This window comes from Psittacula echo, assembly GCF_963264785.1.
Source record: "Psittacula echo genome assembly, chromosome: 10".
NCBI classification, from domain to species: Eukaryota; Metazoa; Chordata; class Aves; order Psittaciformes; family Psittacidae; genus Psittacula; species Psittacula echo.
In genome coordinates, this window is record NC_137741.1 from 11,611,346 (window position 1) to 11,635,491 (window position 24,146).

Here is a 24,146-nt window from a genome sequence, read left to right on the forward strand (position 1 = left end):
TTAACTGAGATGGAAACTCATGTTTTTCATTTTTGCACTAAAACACTACTATATTTATCTTCAATTATGCCTTCAGAAGGCTTTCTAGTCTGATTGCTAAATAAGGGAGTGTTCTTATCCCCTCTTGTAAAGATTAAGTAACCTGTATGTATGGTCCTGCAACAAAAACATTTAGATCAGATATTAAAAACAGTATCTTTTAAAAAAACCTGTTTCTACAGCCTTGAAACAAATAAAGTTCAGTTATTTTCATTTCAAAATAAACTACACAAACTGTAGCTATTTTGAAAAACTGACACCATTACTACGTATTTGTAGACTGAACAGTTTCAAGCGAAGTCTGCACCAAAGGACCAGTCTGAACGCAAGCCCTTTGAGTCACAAAGAATAACCAGGATATAGTTTACGTATTAACACAAAAAAAGCTTGATAATCCTCAAAACTAATCTTAACCTCAAAAAACCTGTTGCATCTACTGGTCACACAAAATTTAGCATGTGACTTCAAAAAGCACAAAACTTGTCAGAAACCAGTGAGATGGAGAAGCTAGGAGCTAGACTTAATGGTCCTTATAAATTGCTTCTAACTTGTGATAGTTTATGATACCATGCGTCTGTCTATCCTAGAGTTTCACTTGTTAATCTCATTAACAGACAAAAATCCAGCTTTGTTTTTTTGAAGATGGGCTCTCTGCACCACTTATTTTAATTGGCATTTCTTTAGCATCCACAGCTGGTAATGCATATATTCCACGAAGAGCCCAGTTACTGCATTTAGTAGTGAAGATTGATGAAGAAATTACACATATCAAGTAGTCTCAAAATTACTTAACTTAGAAATGCTTTGCAAAATTAATAATTACTTACTACTTTGGGTGAAATCTTTTGCTGGATGTTACCACTTTTACTGCTGCCATTGTCACTATTCAGCTCTGGAAATTCATCTTCATCCTAAACAATACACAAGAACGAAGAGAATGGAACCGAAAGTCACATGAAAAGCATCAATTGAAAGAGCTGAAGCTAGAAGAATAAATTGAATCCTGAAGTTCCACATAAGCTAGTAGGGCTTAAAAGTGACACAAAAATAATAAAAACCTAACAAAACATTTTTGTATTCATTTACTTTTTTTTAAAGAAGAATAATGTTTTAAACTAGAGAAATCCAATTCCAATTAGGAGGAAACATCACTTATTCCACAACATGCACCACTATAGCACAGAAACAGTTTTCATACAACACTACCTCAAAATACAGAGGTTCAGGACTCTGCTCTGTTCTGCTTGACTGGCTTGTAGTTAGAGGTTTTTCGTGTCTTTTCTGCAAATTCTGCCTTCTTTCTGAGGATGTGCTGTGGTCTCTGCATCTGAATCCAGACTGAAAATAACGAACAGAATTGGCATTTTGCAATTGCAGTTTTTCAAGGTGCGTGTACATGCATGTAAGGCTCTCATGTCTGCCCTCATCAACTAAGGTCACACAGTTTTGACAGAATCAGATTTAATAAGCTGTGCTTTTGGGTTCTCCTGGGGTATTTCTGCTGTTGTTTTGGGTTTTTATTGTTGTTTTAAAACCTTTACCAATATATTCTACAGGTTAATACCAGATTATTACCCCCTCCCAAGTCACACGCAGCATCAGGATACATTCACCTCCCAATTTCTAATTAAAAACAACACAAAAGGTCCTTTTGGCCAAACATGAAGAAAACCACAAGAGCTGTTGGTGAGTATGTAACTCAGACACTAAGCTTGAGGAACTGTCTCTAACCATGATCAAAAGAACTATCTCCCACTATAAAACAGTTCTGCTTACAATTATTGCCAGGCCAATGTTCAGGCCAAAGTACAGGCATAGAGTTCTCTAAGGACAAGAGATCTCTGTAGTATGAACATTCTCCTATTACGTGAAAGGGTGGTGGTATCCCATGTGCAAGACTGGCTGGCTGAAAGCAAAGCATGATTTGAATCTCAAATTCTGGATCTTTCATATTAATGTATTTCTGAAGAAAATGTCCTATAGACATGGTAAAAATTTAGTTTCAAAGGAAAATAGTTTCTAGAGCAATTCTGCCCTGAGGTACAATGAATTTGGCTGGGGAAACCTAATTTAAAACTCTGTGCCTGCTTTGCTCTTAAATATCTAAAATAACTGCCAGACTTAGAGTCTAAACTATAACTAGATGAAAGGAAATCTGGTTCTTCCTACTCTCCCAATTCCACAAATGACAGATAGTGGTTCTAAAAGCATCTGATTTGACTAGAGATTATAAAGATTCTGAACTGCTACACCGCCCAATATGAGCATCGAGCTTCTTTATATAATAAACCCATGGATACCAAATGGGAAGATTCAAGACAAATTAACAGTTGCATCTACAAAACTAAACAGGGCAAGCTAGCTCACATGTATCTGAGCATACAGACATCTATGAGAAAGCTCCCACTTCAACCTCAGCTATTCTTGTCTGCAATAATCGAATTCAAGAAAAACTTATGTTTAAGCAAAGGCAGATGTTTCAGCCTCCTCTCTGTCTCCCTTTGCACATCACTCTCCCCCCTCCCCCCTTCACATCAGAATCTCTCTTTAGCAAGTTTGACGGAGGGTTGGTTTTTTTCTTTTTCCCCCTTTTGAAGTGTGAACGGGTCAAAAACTGAAGTAACTTTTCTACACCTACACTGTCTTGATTTCACAGATTACTTCATATATGCAATGTTCTTCCTAGGTAGATACATATAAAAAACAGGCTGCAAGTAGAAAATTGCCAAACACATGAAATTTTATTTTTATATATATATATATAAAAGTGTGTGTGTATATATATACGATATAGTGCTAGATGAAGAAACATGCAAGGTAGAAATGTGCAACTGGACTTTTAGGTTGAATTGCAACACTTTGCATTCACCATTTTCATTAACTATTCTTTGCATTTTAATTTTATAATGCATTTAAAATTCCTTGTTTCCACGTATTACAAGAAACTGAACGCTTAGATTTTAGAACCATTAGCAACATACCTGTGCACTATTTCTTTGCTCAGCTTGTCTTCCACCTCTAGAAAACATCTGAGTTTTTTCAATCCAAGGTTTTTTTTGAGTTGCCTGGGAATTTACATTAGTCCAACTTATACCAGCTGAAAAACAGAAATGCCATCATTGAAAAAAAAAAAAATCAGTGTGACAGAACACATCATAACAATACACATGCCGTCAGAGCCAGGAACACAATTTTGATACAAATAAAGTTCTCTGAGAAAATCTAATTCTCCTCTGACAAGACTTACTCCTGTAGCTGTATCTAGACATCAGCAAAATGAAGGAAGTCTTACCGGAAAAGTCAGATTACAGAGATTCAAGCTGCCAACAACTGATCATGAGGAAGTTGTCAGGTTCATACTAACATTCATACTGATTTGGGTCCAGTCATTAATAGCAGCCACTAGCCCTACCCACTACTACCAGAATAAAAATATTTGTTCATATTACCATACTTCTATAGAAGCTGTAAAGTAGTATCAGTACTTCTCAAAGAGGGAATGAGAAGTCTTCCATTCTATTTCTGCCCTAGCAACTGCAGTTTCACAGGGTAAGGAAGCTTGAGAATAAAACACAACAGAAGCACAGCTTTATCTGAATGCTTCCATTGGAGTCTCTGGCATTCTTTAACTCTTTAAAAGCAGCTGTTGACAAGCCATTAGTCATAGCTACTTATACACTCATTCACTTGACAAATAACTGGGGCCTTAATGGAGGTGGTGGAAATCACAGTAAAGACGTTATCTTCAGAAGTATCTGATCAATCAGGGTAGCATGCTGGAAGCAGATCAAAGATGATTGCTAGCAAAATGTAAAGAAAAATAAATACGAAAGTGACGCAGTTAAATTTTAAACAGCTCATGAGCTAAGACAATACTTACTTGTACTTACTGATGGTTCTACAACCTGTAAAGGGAAAAAAAAAAAAGTTTTCAGTAATTTTTATTACTCTTTAGGAAACAAATATAGTTAATTTATTCAGTTATGTATTACATACATTCATTGCACAAGAATCTGTATTTCTTGAAGTCACGGCTGCAGCCTGGTTATTGCCATGCTTAGGACTACAATAGCCACTGTCACTGTCAATGTCTGCTTCACTTGCTCCTTGTTCACTAGAGGACTCTGCAGCAGGGTGAGAAGTTCTTCTGCGCCTGCCTTTTGATTTCCAAAGCATTGTAGAAGCGCTCTCAGAAAGTGACTTATTGGCTATATCCGAAGGGAAATCTGCAAGAAAATAGTAAATAAGTTACTTGTGCAGGAATTGTTAAAGGACATAAAAAACCTACACATCATAAAAGAAGAGGGAAAGCCAAAGTCTTTTCATATGACAACTGTCTCCTAAGAAAATTAAAAACAGCATTGTATTTGAACATATTATGTCTAGATACAACCATTAATAATAACCAACTCTTTCAGGAACAGTCTGCTTTTGACAGGCGAAAGAAAATCCCCGCAGAAGTACCATATCATTGCAACATTCCAATGTGACATACCGAGTAGGCCTCTGCAACTAGCAGCATGTTTTCATTATATTTTTGATCCACAAAGTTCTCTCAAAAGTCACATCTAAACCAGAGCCACCTTCTTTTAGGAAGGATGGTGACTGATATGTACTACTAGCTATCTTGTACACCCAGAACACAAAAAAACATTACCTGTTTGCTGTGATGCATCAACCAACAAAACAATCTTTGATCTGTTCTCAGGACCTGAAGAACTGGTCTCCTTTTGAGTGGCAACATTTTTCACTGGAGGACGTTTACTTTTTATGTGCATCTGTAACTGCTGTTGCTGTTTTAAAAGATTAGCCACACACACACAAGTCATGATTTGACTTCACAGTTGTAAACAAGGCAACTAAAAGTTCTAATGCTCTCTACAGAAGCCACATATTTAAAGACAAAAAAGAGTAAGGGAAGTATTAATAAAAATATCGGACTTATTTGCAGTATCTTCTGAATGAATTGGGTTTTATAATACGGAAATCCATAAAAAAAGGTAAAAAAAGTATGGGCATACTTCTTTGCTCTCTAAGTTAACTCTAAGCTCAGACCAAAGTAGCAAAGACACAGTGGGAGTTTCCCCACATTATACTTGCAAGCTCTATAAACTTACCAAGTACTTTACCAAGAATTTTGCTATTGTCCCATTAATATCTACCTTTTCTGCCCACCTTCCATTGATACTACTGCCATACTTGTTTTTACTGAAATAAGATGCATGTTTCCTGGGCAAAGATATTTTCTCTACACAGTTTTACTTATCCTGTTAAAAACCAGACTCACTTTTTGTATGACTGGTCCCCTGTTGCTGCTTCTGCTCCGCTGACTGGATAACGGAAAGACCTGGCCCGATGGGTTGGGACGCTCAGTGCATTCTGTAGTAACTGTATTTACAGCATTTGCTGTTTGAAAGGGTGCAGAATAAGGGGTAGGGAAAGGATGATAAAAACCCATGACCTGAGCACATGGTGCTGGCATCAGCTGATAATATGTATATTCTGTAGAAACAGGAGGTTGCGCAGATATTATAGGATAAGCAAGGTACGGTCCTGCAGGATTTGGGTTGGGTTGCTGCCATCTGATGTCATTGTTATATAATGGAAACTGTCTGTAAAAATCAAAAGGAAAGGCAACTGCTCAGTAAGTTTCTCTCTCTCAATCTTTACCACCTCCTTAAAAAAAAAACCCAGAAAACAACCAATCTCAACTCATTTGTTCCATGAGCTCTTAGCTTTTAATAACTGAACTTAAATTTATTAGGACTTCAAGATGCTGATCAACTGATTCACAACCTCATATTACATTCAAGTGCAAGACAAGTACCTTTGTTGATCTTGCATTTGTACAAGTTTATTATATTTCCAATATTAAATAAAATGTAGGCATTTATTTTCACAAGTACTTTGGTCCCATTACAAATTCAGTAATATAACTGAAGTACACACCTAAGTTTACACAAGCTAAGCTAGCAGATACATGGAACAGTGTCATTCATTAGCCAGCACCGGGCCAAGTACTTAAGTACATTAAGTTGCTAAGTCACCCTTGTCCAAAATTCCTATGAAAACGCAGGCCTTAAGCAACACACATGAAAACAGACATTTAGGACCTTACTACTGAAACCAAGCACAAAGACTTCTTCCTGCGTTTATCTGTGATACAGCATACTACTAGAAGACCCCCTTGGAAACTATGAACCCAAGTCTCTTATCTCTCTCTTCAAATCCCCAAGTGACCGGAAAATCTACATGGAAAATGAAGAGGCCAGAGTATTAGAGAGTAAGAAAAGGTCCAGGATAATTTTATAGATCAGCAGCAGGCAGTTGCTAAGTATTATTTTTGTTCTTCATATTCCAGTACAGCAGCACTGAAGTGCTGTCCTAAGCAAACACTAAGTACATTTTTCAAAACCAAACAGCAATAATTGTTTATGCCTTCAGAGTTGATTATTTATGTTGAAGTTGTGCATTTAGTGAATACTGCATTTGGGTAAGGATAAAGAGCATGTGGATTAGAATAAAGGTGTTCCTAAACAAAATGTATTATAACTTGTTATGCTAGAAAGACAACCCTGGATACAGCTACACAACACAAGTGTCAGCTGCATACTGTTTTGCCATGGCTGGATCCAAGTTAGACACATGGAGCCTTGCTTCAGCATCACAGATTCAGATACAGACCTACTGACTGTCCTAGAAGATGCAAGAGCACAGCAGGTGACATTGTGGGGAATTTAGAATCACTGGATTTGTACCAGACCTCTGTAGCCAGGGCAAGAAAAGCTGCAAAGAGTATGAAGAGAGACAAGCAGAGGCACAGAAGTAAAAAAGATCTGGGACAGAGAAACTTCACCCTCCTCTCAAGTCTACCAAAAGTTTAAACTCATTTAAAAACACATCACCTTTCATGAAGAACACAACTATTTATTACCTATTGGATTGGTTTTCCTGTACAAAGGGATAGCAAGTGATCAGGTAGCTAGGGATAGGAGTTGGTTCCATGCCATTAATTCCTCCACTGTCGTTAGGAAGTGCCATTGGGATCATTAGTGTTTCTGGACCCTTCTTCTGAGGAATAAATGGTTCTACTTCAGCTGACAGCTTGACATTCTTAAAGAAAATAGAAACAGTATCCTCATTAAATACAACCATAGATTGCTTGGGAAAATTCAGATTAATAACGTCGTACAGTATGTACCACAAATAGCAGGCAAATGTATGACAAGACTACAGGATTCAGTAAACTGAAAGAGACATAAAACAGTTGGCAAGCACTTATTATATCCTTCCCATCACAGGTGTAAGACAGATCACCAACATTTGGCATTTGTATTAACCTTTACATTTCAAAGTGCAAAAACTAATTAATTTAAAAGGGACTGAAGTTCAGATCTTGTAAAGGATATACTAGTCTGAGCACAGAAAGAAATCAAATTAGCACTGTAGGTGGAACACAGTTCTGGAGACTTTCAAAAGTGAAACCAACATATGGAAGATATAGTAATGCCTGGCCTGCTCTACAAATCTGACCATGTTCCTAGGCAATTATAAAGAAGATTTTTCAGCAGAAAACCATAGGTTTACTACTAAAATAGATGGTGTATCACAGAACCACCCCCCACACATATTCCATCTGCACAATTTTAACATATGTTAAAGTGTTAAGAGTATGATCATATTTTGCCATGAAGGCATTAAAGACTGCTTAGAAATTTTTAGAAAGCAATTTAAAGACTGCTTTCAAATAAAAGTATCTCTCCCAATCCTGAAGGTATCCTCCAAAGCTTATATGGTGTTTTTACCCACGCTTCTTGTCTTGTACAGAATAGCTGGATTTTAAACAAAGAAAAAATCTCTATTCAGTATGACAACTGCAGATCCAAAGTACCCTTAAATTCTGTACTCCATTTTAAGTTACATTCAGCCAAAAAGTATATTTTCTGTACAAAGACTTCAGCTCACTTATACTTGTGTCACATTAGGATCTGAATGAATACCAATTCTCTCTAAAGGAGACAAGGATTCCAGAAACTTTTCCTTCCATTTGTCTAAAAGCATTCCAAAGACAGTGCATAACCTATACAAGTACATGCTCCTATTCTACAAAAGAAGAGCCTGACTGATGTGCTGAGGACAGCCTTATATCCTTGCCATTACCTGTAAAACATCCACATGAACAGAAACAGTTAAACAATTGGAGCTTTGAAAATATCATGGCTCGTAGTCCTGTGCCTACCACATACTTCTCAGTCCATGTTCTTGCTCAGGGCACCCAGAGGCAGCCTTCCTGGCCAATATCTGAATCTATAAACCTACTAGAAGTCCCCAACATTCATTTTTTTTAGTAAGATCCTGCATTTGTTTAGGAGCTTGGAGGTCAAGGGGTAAGTCTAAAAAATGTTTTGAAAATACAGTTTTTCCAGTGAGCAAGGAAAGCTACTTTTACTTGATGAGTAGGTACTTTAATATATCAGCATGAACTAGAAAAAGTGAGGTCAAGACCCACTCATGCGAAGTACTAGATGTTTGTTAAGTTAGTCTGACGCGCTTACATACAAGAAAATCTAATTACTAAGCAAAAGGTAGAATCATCATTAAGTAAATCGCTAAGACCATGAGTTACACTGTAATTCACCAAACAGGTTGCAAACCAACTGGTATTTAAGTACTTTACTGTCACATACTCTTCAGAAAGGAAGGGAAAAAAACACCCCATAGTTGAGACTGTAAAAGTTCCCTTTCATTTACTACATTCACTATTAAAACATCAGAACTACCAGAAGTATTTTCAAGAGATTACTTATGATTACAGTATTAGAATTCCCTGCCAATTTTGAAAATTAAACCAAACGTTTTGCTCAATGCATTTTCAGCTCCAAATACAACATTCAAGCTAGGTAATTGTAAAGATGGTCATTCTGTAGCAGCCATCTGGATGACTAGTACAAGTGGAATCAAACTTCTATAAAGAAAGTGTTATTATATACAAAATATCTGCCTCTTTTTATTTTTACCCTTCCATTATCAAATTTGCCAATTCATACTTTCATGAGATTTTATGCAGTTAGCTACAGTATTAGCTCAAATTTCACCAGCCACTTCCTGTAAACATCAGTTCACCAAATAATTTTACTTAAAACATCACTCACTTTTTCCAAATACTGAGCACCTAACTAAAAATGAATTTCATAAACACAGTCATAAGCTTTCTAAGTGAAACATTATTTAGGATAGCAGACAGTTGTCTGCAGGATGTCTGCAAGTATTAACTTGAGATCAAAGTTACATCCTTAACAACTTCAATGGTGAAATGCTCTGCAAGCCACAGTGACCAAAGGCAAAGCTTGGTATAACTGGACTGAGAATTAAAAAGTTAGACAAGAAGAGGGGGTGGGAAGGAAAAATTGTGAAGTAGAGAGTCCATTGTTATTTTAACCATTTCCTGAGAGGCTTCTCTGACTTTGGGCTTGTCAAGGTGCGCTGAGAAAGCGGAAACATCCCAACAAAATGAGTCTCTGTTTTGATACGCTTATTTAGTAAGAACATCAGTCATTTACAGATAAAATTGTAGCATAAGAGATGTGAAGTTTTAGCAGCAATCAAGAGAGTAAAACAAAACATCTAAATAAAGGATAAAAGTAGAATTAGAGTGGCAGAGAGGGAAAAGGTATGTCTTAGTAAGTGACAAGATATGCTATCCTTGTCAAAAAAGTGGTTATTAATGACTGTTGTGAAAATGGTCATGGCTACAAGCACCAGTACATAAGTACTGCGCAACAAGGTCTACTTTAGAGTGGAATGATCACCTTAGTATTAAATAAATCAAATCTTTTTCAGCTCCTGAAGTTACATACAGAGTACAAGCTATGGTGCGGATGCAATGGCAGCACCTAACTTGTGCAAAACAAGTCAAACGCAGGGCTCTGCAGAGAGCTTCCTCTGACCTCAGGCACATCCCTCCACAACTGGTGACTCACCCACCCGTATGCAAAACTCCAAGGCCTTCTCCTCCACACACAGCACCATGAGGATAAACACTTTCCATTAAATAACTAACTAAAAAAAAAACTCCTCTAGTGCTTACGTACACTTACACATAACAACAGAAACACCAACACTGAAATCCCTCCCAGAAACTAAAAGTTGTTTTTTTTTTTTTATGCTATTTTAAGATCGTGAAGCAAAAATATTTATGAATAGATTCAGTTGTGGGTTGGCCTTCAGAGCCGGAGAGCATAAACGTTAAAGGAATACACCACGGCTGTCTCATCCATAAGAAATTAAACAGTAAAAACTAGATAAGTGCTTTATAAATATGGTGTTGTTCATGAAGCTCTGAAAACTTTCAAACAACTACCCCTAATCTACTGGTCAGTATCTCCCAGCAACATGTCAAGTGAACTTTATCCAAGATACTAATTATAAACCACTCTAGTGTTGGTTTGGAAAATAGTCAAAACATTTTATTTGTGATTGAGGTTGGGACAAGATCCCTTATTTTAAAAGGATTTTTATTCCTGTCTTTCTGCTCTTTCCCTATATTATTTTGGAAAAATAATGTGGAAATACAAACATCATTCCTTAACGGTGAGTCACTTGCAGAATGGTCTCATTACGGTGTTTTTTGTGATATTGTATTATACCATCATTCGTTATTAGTATTATGTGAGAACAGTCTTTTGCATCAAATATTAAAAGAAGGAGATATAACTGATCAAAGCAGGAGCCAAATGACTCCCATCAGCAAGGCTGCCATAGCAAAGTATTTCTTGTCAATTTGCAAAGATAATCCCTACCTTACTTTTCCAATTTAAGTATTTTGGATGGAATCTGACCTACTTTAATCTTTCCAGTAAAAGTAGAATTATTATATTTTGGTTTTGGTTTTTTGTTTAATTAATAATTAAAAAAAACCCAAACCACAAAACAAAAACCAAAAAACCCAACTCTCTTAAGTAACTTCACAAGTTTCAGAAAATTTGATTTGATTTCTTCTGCTTGATTTTGCTAGGCTCAAACAACTTTGAGATGGCCAAAGTAGAACAACTTTAATGTTTCCTTGCCTGTTGCTCGGCCTCTTCTACAGGTTCTGATTAACTATTGCTACGACAGAGCAATTGGCTGATGTATTTAATTACCATTTTCTGTACAGCTCATAACATATGTAGCTTACCTGTAGTGCTGAAATAAATATACAGCATATCCTGTAATCATAAACACATATGGGTGTATTTGAAAGTTAATTTCTTTTTTCACCTACAGAACTTTGATAGGTCTGTTATTTAAAGGAATCAAAACTGCATTTCAAAAATTTTTTACATACCTTATATCTTAAACACAATTTTCTTGTGCAATTTAACTGTACCTACAGGTTGGGTCAGTTTGAGGTTTGTTTTTTTTTTGTTTGTTTTTGTTTTTTTTTTCTAATGCTTGGAAGAAACTTGTTTCAACAAAAAGAATAATTTAAGGCAAAGCTCTGGTTTTCAATTTTGCAATTTGTTCTGTGGGCACTGTATAACTGTGTGTGTATGTGTATATATATATAAAATACATACATGCTAACTCACCAGAACAGCAACTAAAAACTTAAAAACCTTAATACAAGTGTTTCAACATCATTCTGTAAGCATAATATAAGCAGTCCTCAGCACAACTGATACATTTCATGAAACAACTAATCCCCATTTTCACTTCAGGGTAGAAAACAAAGACAGCTCAAGTGTATTACCAGATAAACAAATTAACTTCAACATATTGCTTCCTTATAGCACCTTACCAGTCCCTCTAAAATACTTAGAAGTTCCTTTTTACATAGGATGCATCTTCAGATGAGGATAGTGAACTTTAACTTGAAAGCAAAAAGGTGAAGCAAATGTACCAAGTCAGGAACCAAACCAAAACATAAACGGAATTAACTTTCCAATGTGATTACCCAGACATTTCAGTCCTTTTCACAGATGGTTAGTGGTTTCATCTGGCACCTGAAGGAAACAAAACAGCAATGCCAAGTAATTTGCCCAAAGTCATCTAAGCAGATTTTTTTTTAGGACTACCCTTTACTCAGCTGGGAGGGAAGACTGGTGAAAAAAGCCAGCAAAGTAACTTCTCTTTTTATAAATAGCCTTTTAGGTCTCCTGGCTCCTAGTATGTTGTCAGAATAACAGACATAGTATTTCCTTAACAGTGTAAGAAGAAAAAGTGAAACAGAAACCAAAATGAATAATAATCAATTTAGTAAGTAAAGGTGCTGCTAATTTCTTATTGTGCTGGACAAGCAAAAAGTAACTCCAACAAAGACTTCTTATTACTTTTAACAGGTTGTCTCTGTGTTTCTTTGGCCAGACACAGAAATAATGATAAAACAGTTGTTGTTGTATGTGGTTTTTTTTAAAATACCATGTTGACAGGCTTAAGGCTCAATGGAAAATGCAACTAGTGCCAACTGAAGTAAACTTCAGAGTAAGAGATGAGATCCTTTTTTTAAATAGTATTTTGTTTCAGAAGCAAATACTAAATGCATAAACAAAGTGCTTGCAAATACGTATGAACACAATTCCTCAAAGACTACATCCACACAGTACAAATGGGAGTGACAAGTGGAAATAAAGAGAACCAGCAAAACTGACCATGCCACTGGGTCATAACCACAAGCAAGCAAAAAGGATTAGACAAGAAAAATTTGTTAAGCACTGAAGGATTTGAGGGAAGGTTTCCACACTTTTCCTAATCCTTTCAACACAACACTTGTGCTACTAACTTATGCTCTAATTGCACTCACAGTACTAAGATTTATTCTAGCCTGCATCCATTAAGAAATTAGTGCTTTGCCACTGACAACAGTAAATACAGGGTCAGACCCTAAATAGTTAATACAGAATAGTGTATAGTTTTGATCAGGCAGTCTAAAGGCAAACACCGCAAATGTTGCAAGACCAAACTTTATTTTGGAATGCAATCTTTTCATGTTTATTCAACCTTTCACATCACAATGCTAAAAAAAGCTTTATTAGAATTTATCTTTCATAACCAAAATCAAAAACATAAACCTAAGCCATGCTGAAACAGATTTTCAATCACTTGCCTATCAATGGAAGCACACCCCTGCAAAAGAAATCAACTTTCACAGAAGTCTCTTTTGTAGATATGCCTAGTTTCGATTTACAAAATGTTTTGCAGTAGCTCATTACATATTTCAGTCCAACAATTACAACTCTTTCAAGACAGCATATATACTGAAGTGATCCTTTGTTTCCTATATAAAAGCTACTGTAGTCATCAACAGCTGCAAAGACAGAAGATGACACAAGCAGGAACAGACTGGTAAACTTTGTCCTATAGTTATAGCACTGTATGTTTAATCTTAGAAAAGATTTTGTTCATTGTAGCTTAATGTCATTCAGCATTTTCCATTAAACGGTATCTCTGTCAGCCTGCTCTCAGAAAAGAACACTTGGATATCAATCTTGCCATTTACAGGGTGAGAAAATAGACACAGATGCCACATTTCAGAGGGCTATAATAAAATCAGCTGCTTTGCTGTCTCGAAGTCTGGAATCAAGAAGTCTCATCACAAACGTAAGATAAAAAACATAGCTCTAAACTTTCCTGTTTTTAGAAAAACAATCCTACTTCTGCATTTTGAATTTAGTAATTTAAAAGTCATTTTAGTAGTAAGACAGGTCAGATTTCCTCTATTTTAAGAGAAACCTCACAAATATGGAAATCACTGTTTCTATAATTAGTTACTTCTAAGTGGCAATACTTCAGGAATGGTAAATATGCAGTCCAACTGGAAACACCAGCAGCATGCCATTTAACAAAGCACAAAATTTAATCCTCCCTGTTTAGATTTAACACAGTAATTTCAACGCAACACTCAAAGTAAATACTCTATGAAGTTAAGTCTTTCCCTTTCCCCTCAGCTCATAAGGGAACCATGCGTAATTATCTTCCCTTTCACAGAAGAAACTACCACACTCCGAATGTAACAAAGCTAAGTATAAACACTTGTATGTATATGTAGATACTGGCAAGTGACACAATATGACAAGTTGCCATGTTTAAACACAAAACAAGATTATTCTAGGGAAAAAAAGGGGGCTGGTGGTGGCAAAATTTAATGTTTACAGTTACAAAGCTCATCCAAAGATTTAAAAAGGCTACCAAGAGGATCCTCTTCACTTTAGTTTACAGCATTCAACAGTACATACACAGACTTCAAAACTCACACTACCAATGTGAAGTACTAATATTTGAATGCTTTGTAACTTATGGACTAGAAGTATTAATAGAAACCATTAATGTAAATCAGCTTCCTCATCCCCACAAACTAGTCAAGGACAAATAAATTTGATCAAAAAGATGTTCATATATATCATTAACATTCAAATTCACTGGAGAAGATGTTCTCTAATAAGATAATGCAAAACTCAAAGTTCTGCATTTTCAAGGTTCAAGAGAAAAAAACCCACACAAAATGTACAGGACAGGAAAATCGACCTTTTCCATTTTTCCCTCAGTTGAAAATTCTGCCGTGGGTAAGAAACACTCAAGTAAATTGCAGGGGATAAATAGCACAACATATAGAACTAGTGCTATTTCTACGATAAGCATATTATCAAGCCAACTGTTGAACGGTCAAGAAGAGCAGAGGCAAGCAGAACAGGCTGTCTTTAAGCAATACTAATACAAAACACAGGTCACTGATTTTGCAACTTCACCTGATTTCTCAACTGCACTAATAGAACTAAATGTCTTAATCATAGGGCAAGACACATGTGTTAACACTGAGAAAAATCAGAGCACAGCAGTGTCTTTGAGAGGGGAAGGTGCAAGTTGTTTCTCCTTAGCTTTTTATCACAATCAGCGTCAACGGAAAGAGTGCCAGAGGTCATGTGGCAAGTTCTATCTCTTGTACAAATATAACCTACATTTAACTGCTGAAACCCATATGCTTTTTAATGGGAACAGTTACAGTTGTGGTGTAGACAAAAGTAAACTTCCACACCCATCACCAAAATCACAACACATCATATCATAAAATAATTGTTTTTAAACAACATCACTATGTTTTCTTCTGTGTCAGCTGTCAAAATATCACTGAGCATACAACAACAGGCAAAGTCGCACCAGGAATTAGGTAAGAGACATCTGAATAGCTATCTAGAACTTTTTGTCATTTAACTGTCCAAATGTTCTTGGTGCATGGCATCTCACATGGATTTACTGAGCCAACACCACAAAGCACTGTTCAAATACATTCCCCCAAAAGCATTTGCTATCTCCCTTTACTCTTGAAATACTATAATGGAGTACAATATTCCTACTTCATATTGTAATTCCGCAGTAATGATTCCTATCAGCACGCACAGTTACCATATTGCAGCTGAAAGAATATTCAGGGGGAAAGGAGAGAAGAGTGTAAGCACTGTAAACACACATCTGCATGCTTTAATATTCATATATCAGATGCCATGCAATACAGGTGCAGAAAGGAGCTCATATCAAAGAAAAGATGGAACAGCACCCAAAACTGATGCAACCTTATCAAATACATGGGAAAAGGAGATTACATTTAATTCTTACAGCATTAAAGGTTCAAACCCAAAGCATTTAGGGATCTCCTAATCAGGATGCTACTGCATAATGAGGAGACAAAAGCAATAAGATAGTTGAATCATTTTAGAAACTCACCAGGTGTCAATTACTTGTCTGCCTAGAAGCCTTACTAGTGAATAAGGAACCAACAGGACTAGATATGCTGCAAACAGAATAAATAAGATAGTTCTTCCTTCAAAGAGCTTAAACTCACCTCCAAATTGAAATACTGGACTTAGTTAAGCTAATCAGACAGAGTCAACATTTTACACTATGAATAACACAGTGATGCTCAGTTTTCATGAGCTATTTCCAACAAGTATAAAGAGAATGGTTTGATAGTGGCACGTGCTTGAACCTCCAGTAATGAACTCATGCGGCAAGGAATAAATATTTCACAAGTGTACTGCAGTACTAATTACAGATGAACTGGGGGGAAGAAGGGGAGCACACGTAAAACCTTAAACCCAAGATTTTAAAGCAGAAAGGTTAGACTAATGTTAATCTTACAGATTAAGATTAGTTCCATATGAAGGTAAATAAGAAAGTGTGAAAAAAAGTGAATTTGAAGTTATTTTCACACCAGAAGGTTTAGTAAGAAAGACACTGTTCACCAACTTCCTTAGACATATGTACAAAATGAAAAGCAATATCTCTTCACAGAATCCATCATTACTCAGTATGGACTTTGCTACAGGAGCTTTTATTAACCCAACTATTAAAATCCCTGGAAATGCCAAAGCTGAAAATTACAAAAAAAGCGCAGTAACTCATGCATTTTCAACACATTCTGTGGAAACAAAAGCTCAAAAGTAAGATCAGGCTGTTCCGGATGGTAGCATTCATTCTAGATACACCTTTTAGAACTAACTCCTGACGATGAAACATTTTATTGCATATATGTAACAAACCCTACAAACTCTTCAGTCCGAGCTTAAGCGTCTTCTTAACTATAGTATGACAAGTCTTGAAAACAACTCAAACAGACTACCCTGACAAAGCCAAGTTAAACATCGAGGGGGAAAAAATAGTAACTTGTAGGATTAATGAGTTATACCCAACTCCTTCCTTCTCAGCTAACCAGCTGTGACCAACAGCTACTTCCCAACACTGAGAATTTCAGCCTGAACCTAGTATTGCAGTATCTCAACGAGAGTGACACATCTCTCATGTTGCAAAGTTCTCAAAAAGCCCGTAAAAGTCTCCTCTAGTGACCAGGCAAGTTTAAATCAGATTTCACTAAATGCAATTATTGCCTAAGCTTGAAACAAAGCCTGCAGAAACAAGAACGGTACAGGCCAAGTCAGACCCACACACCCCTTCGCAAGCACCGACGGGCGCCGCACGCTCCACAACCCACCCCGGCAGCCCCTACCCGGCCGGACACCTCTCGCGGGCGGGCAGCGCCCAGGCCGGGCGCTCCCGACCGGCACCACCGGCCGCGCCACCGACCCAACACGACACGCCAAGCTCCGGTGCGCAGCCTGGACGACGCCCCGTGTGAAGCCGCAGAGGAGCCCTTCTTCGGCGGGGAGGTATGTCAGCCCCCACCCCGGCGCGGCAGGCCCCCGTCGCACCCCTCGCAACAACGCCGGCCCCGGCAGGCCGCGAGCCGCGCCCTACTCCTCCGCTCAGCCAGTGCCCGACGGGCCAGGCCTGACAGCTGCGGGTCTGACAGAGCCCGGCCGCCGCTCCAGCGGTCCCCTCCGTCCCCCGCCCGGCCGCTCGCCCCCCGCCCTCACCACGGAGCTGGGGGCGTAGCTTGCCCCCTCCCGCCACCGCAGCTGTTTACGGTCTCCTCAGCGCCGAACCCGCCCCTCACACCTTGTCCGCTTTGTCCATGGCTCCAGCTGGGCTGGGCGGCGGCTCTAATAAGGACAGCGGAGAGCCCGAGACGCCCCCGCCATGGCGCCCGTTTCCCCCGCCGCGTTGCCGCACACACCCAGCGCGGCGCTGGCCCCACTCGCGGCTATCACGGAAACCGAGCCCGGCGACGCCACAGCTGGGGGCGGGGCGGGGGGGGCGGGAGCCACAGGGACGGAGGCCGGGCGGGCCCAAGCGGCGCGGAGCGCATTTACCCCGGCGCTGGCAGGGGGTTGTGGTAGGTGCCCTCTTCTCGGCGGGTTCGGGCTCCCGAGAAAAAGCGAGGCGCTGGCTTAAACGTTAGAGAGAGCTGCGGAGGTACAGAGGGGGATCGGGCCTGTCCCTTCCGCCCGAAGCGTACGCGGCACCGCAGTCTGCGGCAGGTGCGTCGCGGGGCCCTGTGCTCAGGGGCGGTGTCAGGGGAGCCTCGGGCCGGCGGCGTCCTGGAAATTATCTGGAACATCGAAGGGAAAGTGAAAAAGCCCGTGGTTCATTTAGAGGCAGAAACCTAAAACTGAGTCAGAAGCGCCTCGGGGGCAGGCGGGGCTGTGAGCGGGTCCCGGAGAGGGCCCGGTTCATGCCGCCACCAGCACGGGAGGGACGTAGCACCAGCACAGCTCATGCCTCTTTCATTGCTGTTTTGGTTCTAACTTGTGTTTAGTCACTGTAATGCCAGCACAGACCATGAAACCACGTTCACCACTGAGCCTGGTCAGTACAGCCAGTGCTAACAACAGTCCTCCCATACACACATCCACTGTGTTACGTTCCTACCTTCATTAAGTTAATGTCTATTGCCTTGGGATTAATGGACATCATGCTATATGAACATTACTAAATCGTGGCAAAGATACAAAAAAGTAGAACTAGACTACCTCTGTAAAAGACACGCAAAGGACATTCTGGAGCAGACTCTTTAGCACTTCCAGGTGAAGCGCATTTATAAAATATGTAAATGCAAGAAGCAAGCTGCTTCTTGATGGAGGTTCTTGTGAAGAATACATGGAAAGGGAAAAAGCAAACCTGTACCTGAATTTGATGGCAATAAAACCACCTAAAACATCTCTACAGAGCAATTTTGCCAGAGCTTCCTAGATTTAACCTGTATAATTATTTAATCTTTCCCTATTTATTTTCATTATGCTGTGTAACAGTTTGTGTTTTCTAAAAAAATTGTTTCTTGGATTAATCATCATAATCCCTTAGTATTTTCTTAAGAGTTGATCTTCACCATCGTAACTTCATATGTAACATATGGTATTATGAAGATGGCTATTACATTGCACAGCAAGTTCTCATCTTGTGAGATGAGACTCAGTGCCTCGTCTGCTATACTGTCCACAGTGGGAGGATCACCATCCAAGTGTAACTTTTGCCTCCATGTCTACAACATTACTTGCATTCTGTGCCTTAAGCTTTCATGGGCTTGCAGCCAACAAAATCATAGGTCCCCTGGATCACAGGGGAAAAGGAGAGGGTGAAGTTGTAATCCCAAAGGATTTCTAGTAACTTCAGTGAGTACAATGTTCTACTACAAGTGGAGAAAACAGACTGGCTGCTGCTGTACCCTAATTGATAGGAAAACCTCATCTTAATGGGAGAAGCTGCAGCAGTTGTACACTTGATATGCACTTCTATATCCCAGCACTTGACAAGATTAAATGGTAAGCAGAACCAACACAAGTGTTCATAACCCTAGGAAGCCATTTCAAGGTAGTAACGCAGATTAATTTGAAGTTATGATGTTATGTTCCCAGGGGCTTTTACACAATGACATTTGTTATTTCAACACAAGTCACAAAAATAAAACTGAGGATTAAGCTGGTGCTATCAAGAGTTTTCAGCTGATGCAATGGAACAGCATTTCATCAGTAACTGATGAACTTAAATAGATGTGAATCTACAGATATATCATGATGAAACATAAAATAAGCCACCTAAACTTAATCTTTGCAAATCAAACAACAAATCTCTACTGAGTGAAATGTATTTTATTCCCAATAGTTGAATGTGTATTGCTTTTTTGTGCAAAATTAGGTTGACTCCTTTAAAACCTAGTCAATTTTCCTCTCCCAAGTAATGTGGGAGAACTTGCCTAACTGGACAGAAAACAGTGAAAAAATCCCACTGAAACAACTAGAACAATGTATTCTTGTATTAGCACACCAGAATTTTAGTGTGGAATGCAGCTTAATTTGTCCAAATTGGTGCTGACCACAGAATATATATTATGACATTTGCTTAAGATAGCTGCTGTATTTTTAAAAAATAATGACTCATTATGGCAAGGCTTTTCATTATGAAATCCTTCTTTTGTTCCCAAGATACATACCAACAGAAAGGTCACACTTGGAAGGGCTGTTATGCATACTTAACCAACAATAACAAGAGCTTCTAAGATCTAAATTGGGCAGTGATTAAATAGACATCGGATCTACATAAATCTACAATATATGTAATACAGAAAGTCATACTGGGTGACCTGAGTGGCCACTTGGGTGAAAAGAACTCAAGTCTCCCATAAAATTTAACTCTGTGTTATCAGTGTACAGAGAAGCATACCAAAGCACTCAGAACCAGTTATGTTAAATCCTCTGTCCACAGCTATCACAACTATGTCAGGGTATCTGGTTACATCGCTCTTGATCCAGTGTTGTGTAAGAGAACAATGTTACAGTCCTTAAGGAAGCCATAAAAAAAAGTTTTAAAACCCTGTTCAGTTTAAACACACTGGTAACTGCAGTAGCTGGTTTTGAATATTCATTCCTAAGGGTCCAGTTCTCAAATCTGGCAGTTTATAACAATTACTGCTACTTTTTTATTGCAACATGGAGTAAGTAAGTGAATAGTCTGGAAGCAAAAATTATGTTCCAACCCAGTGGATGCTAACTGCAATTCTGCTAATAAGTTGTTACATCTGCTGGATAGTGGAGATATCCTTCCCAAGTACAATGGTGGACACCGACCAAATGAAAAATTAAATCTAGGTCAACACAAAACTTAAAAAATGGGGTCTAAACCAAAATTTCTCAGTATGAAAAGGCACTTGGTAATGACTGTATTCAGAATTAAAATCACAGGATTACAAGGAAATCTAACAGCATATGCATGGCTACTCGCTCTCTACTTACACTGGCTCTATTTACATCTACTAGGTATGAAGTCCTGCAAAACACACAAGGACGTAATTAAGCATGTCTCACTGAAATCAAGGCAGCTTCTTATACTGAAAGCTGAACATACGTATAAGCTTAATCGCACTGGCATGGAAGTATGAAATAAGGGTTGCTCAGTAACACCCCCTCCACCCCGAGGTCTAAGCAGGCTGAGACTGAGCTCCACAAACGAGCACTGCAACAGCACTGGCAGGTTTGGAGGTGCCACAGGGAGCAAGTGGAAGAGGAAGCAAGAATGAAGCTGACTCCAAAATGACTGCTTTACTGGACTGGGACTAAAATCTTCAGCCTAATTATAGAAAAAGACCAGTACAGAAAGCAAAGTATGTCTTAGCAAATAACATCTGTATCTGTGATAAACGTAGCATCCTGCAGAGGCAGTTAAGGGCAGATGCCACGGAGAACATAACCAAAGTGGGAAGGTAAGCTGCGAACCAGTACGTGAAGCTGAGAATCACGACTCTGATAGCAACATGAGATTACTACCTGGCGGCAGCCAGAGTGAGCCCAGCACTCCCACTGAGAGCAGCTGCAAAGAGGCAGTGGAGCCAACCAGGACAGATCCTGCCTTGCAACTCCTTGTAATACTGCCAGAAAGAGATTAACCTTTACGCTTGCTCTAACGCTTACAGTCATTACATCTGAAATATAGTGCTAAATATGCAGTTATAATACAGATGCAGTTTGCAATCTACCTTTCCACAGCTTTAGAAGCATTTATGGCAGCAATAATCCTTTCTGTCAATATCTTAATTAACACTTTATGACTAGCTATAATGTAGTAGTGTACCTAGTTCTCTAATCTGGTTCTAAAATGTATTTTTAGCACTTTGAAAATAATAAAGTAACAGCTAAACTTTCATTTTTTAAGTCTGTATTAACATCTCTATATGAAAATTTAGTTCAAATGACTGCTGTATTTTCAAGAAGGCAAAGGGGTACTGTCCAGAATGATGTCATTTTACTCTTAATCCATATTTATGCAGTTCCTGCTCAAGCAAATTAATTCACCACCTCTCAAAAAAAAAAAAGTGAAAATACAATCTTCAAATACAGACATGTTTTACAGCTGACAATTTCTTAGTAATTACAAAAACCAGTGTTTATTTACAGACTACAATTCAAATACCTTCATTATATTATTCTGCCAGGTGCATTTCAGCTGTGTTGCCTTTATTCTGTTTTCTTTTTGCTTAATATATTTTTAAGCCTACTTAAAATGAAAATTAAATCCTCACTACACCGCAGTTTCAGATCCAATCCATTAGAGAAGGACTTTGAGATGAGTAAAAAATACATTCTTCCAAAGTATGTTTGATAAATACTACTACTAAAACAAATGTAAAATGCATGCAGACACAGCACACACATCCTCTCAGATTTCATTTGCAATGATGTTCAGTTTTAATGCATAAGCTGCCAGAAACTTAAAAGAGGGGTTTATATATACACAGCTTAATCACTATTGTAATCTTTCGTAAGATTATAACAGCCATTAAAATGCTTATTTGCAAACACTGTTACTGGTACTAGCTAAAGTGCCAGTTTGTCTTGTACGAATAGCAACAAAAGGTATACAAAAACATCAAAGTTGTGAAAAGTGTGGCTCTGACAACTATTGACAACTATGACAATTGCAGAAATTTAATGACTGGAACTGAGACTGGAGAATGCAGTGAGGCTGCTCAGCACTCCTGGAACAACCTGCAGTGCAATAATGTTATTTGAAAACAAACTGAGTCGCCCTCTTCCTTCAACTGCTTGTTCACTTTTCCTGAGGAGGTAGACATGACACTAGAGCCACATCTACCATGGACTAAGTGGGCTAAAGCAACTATTAGCAGTTTATGCTGCAGTTGTATGACAACACAGCTCCTGTGTATTTCCCTGCAGAGAATTCTCATCTTACAGGTTAAGAATCATGAGAACACAGAAAAGGGGTAGAATCCCTTAGGGATTATATAAATCTTCATTATTTGCCTAGAGCACAGATGCTAAGGCACTATATGCATGAGTAAGAACTAAAGTATGCCAAAACACACAACTTCTTAGAGGTAGACTGATACTTTTTCAGTCAAAAAACACAGTGTTAGCCCTCACTATTGAAATTTATACCTTCACTAGTTGGACTAGTCCTACTACAATTAGTCCTTCACAACAAAAAGATAAAACAAGGGAACTAGATGGATAGGACAAGATTTACTGCACTATTTCTATTTCCTTCTTCAAAAACCCAACATGCCTCCTGAACAGACACAGCTGGGATGGGAAAGGTTATATCAGTTACAACAGACAGTCTAGACTCTTTTTTTAGGTGATACTAAGTTTATGCACAGTTCTTTTTTTCCCCTCCTTTAGAAGAAAATAGTTGTTCTTTCCCACAGCAAGGGTGGCAGGAAATGGCAGAGAAAGGAAATGTGCTGAAATAGCTGTCATGGTCCCCATGGGAAGGAGAACCTTGAAATAGCTGTGACAGTCCCTTGTCCCTAAGGGAGGAAGAACCTTGCAAGATTTGCTATCCAAATTAAAGTCTCTCTATCTGTAGGAAGGGTCCCAGTTAATGTGCAGTATTATTAAGTTCAGTTTCACAGCACCAGATCTTGGTGAAATTTTCAAGGTAAAAACTATGCTGCACATTACAGCACTGTAAGTAAATACTATCTACAGATTTTATGAAGAAAAAACTTTGCCTTTGCATAAAAACTAAGTTCAATTTGTATTTGTATTTTACTATTAAGTGGATAGATTAGAAACACCTATTGGTAAAAATATGCACCAGTGAAGGAGAAATGGCTCACCCAAGACTGAGCATCCTGCTACTCGTGCAACACATTTAAGTTTTACTGTGTAAACTCTAGGGAAAAAAGTCACTTGCTTTGACAACTGCAGAGCAAAATAATTTTCTAAGGGACATAATTACCCTTCACATGAAAGTTAATTTTATCCTATTTAATTATACACTGTTACAAATTTAAATCCTGTCCTAGAAAATTGAGGTTTTCATGCTGTCTTGCATGTATGTGATTGCCATGTGTCATTTATTAGGCTTTTTCATTATTTTTGGGGTAGTGTTCATTGCTCTGCATCCGTATTTTTTTCCTTCTACTGTGACTGTGTGTGGCACTGCATTGTGCACCATTACACCATACCCTCAGCTTTAAAACAGAGTAGTTGCAGTTATGGAAGAAGTGACTCTACAAAATTTCTTCTACATTTCTGAGACCTGCAGGATAATTTCTGCCAGCTCCAGAAAACCAGCTACAGGAAGATAAGTGCTGCTGGGGTCAACACCGCAGCTCTATATTTTAAATGGATCTGATGATCCAAAAAAACCTTCGGACATGAAAGGTTTTGTTCCTACTTGTGACAGGACTTGTTCCTACTATGTGACAGGACTTCAGGACTTGAATAGCAGCTCTGAAGGGACTACATTACAATCAAGCATTTGAGACAGAACAGACGTGTCCC

At 38.4% G+C, this 24,146-nt stretch overlaps 1 protein-coding gene across 3 annotated transcripts in view; it reads right to left on the reverse strand.

Annotated features, from left to right (window-relative positions):
- Nucleotides 1-18,181, reverse strand: part of SECISBP2L (SECIS binding protein 2 like) — a 30,938-nt gene extending 12,757 nt beyond the window's left edge. The window contains exons 1-9 of one of the 3 annotated variants that reach the window (XM_080625943.1): nt 17,464-18,181; nt 6,974-7,152; nt 5,327-5,651; nt 4,697-4,832; nt 4,036-4,265; nt 3,920-3,944; nt 3,021-3,136; nt 1,246-1,377; nt 867-950 (exon numbers count right to left, since the gene is read on the reverse strand). In XM_080625943.1, coding sequence (XP_080482069.1) covers nt 867-950; nt 1,246-1,377; nt 3,021-3,136; nt 3,920-3,944; nt 4,036-4,265; nt 4,697-4,832; nt 5,327-5,651; nt 6,974-7,152; nt 17,464-17,481 — 1,245 coding nt within the window. In that variant the 5' untranslated portion in view covers nt 17,482-18,181. Of the gene's footprint in view, nt 1-866; nt 951-1,245; nt 1,378-3,020; nt 3,137-3,919; nt 3,945-4,035; nt 4,266-4,696; nt 4,833-5,326; nt 5,652-6,973; nt 7,153-17,381 lie in introns of all 3 variants that reach the window. The other 2 variants (XM_080625944.1, XM_080625945.1) reach the window with 2 other exon arrangements.
- Nucleotides 18,182-24,146: the final 5,965 nt, after the last annotated feature.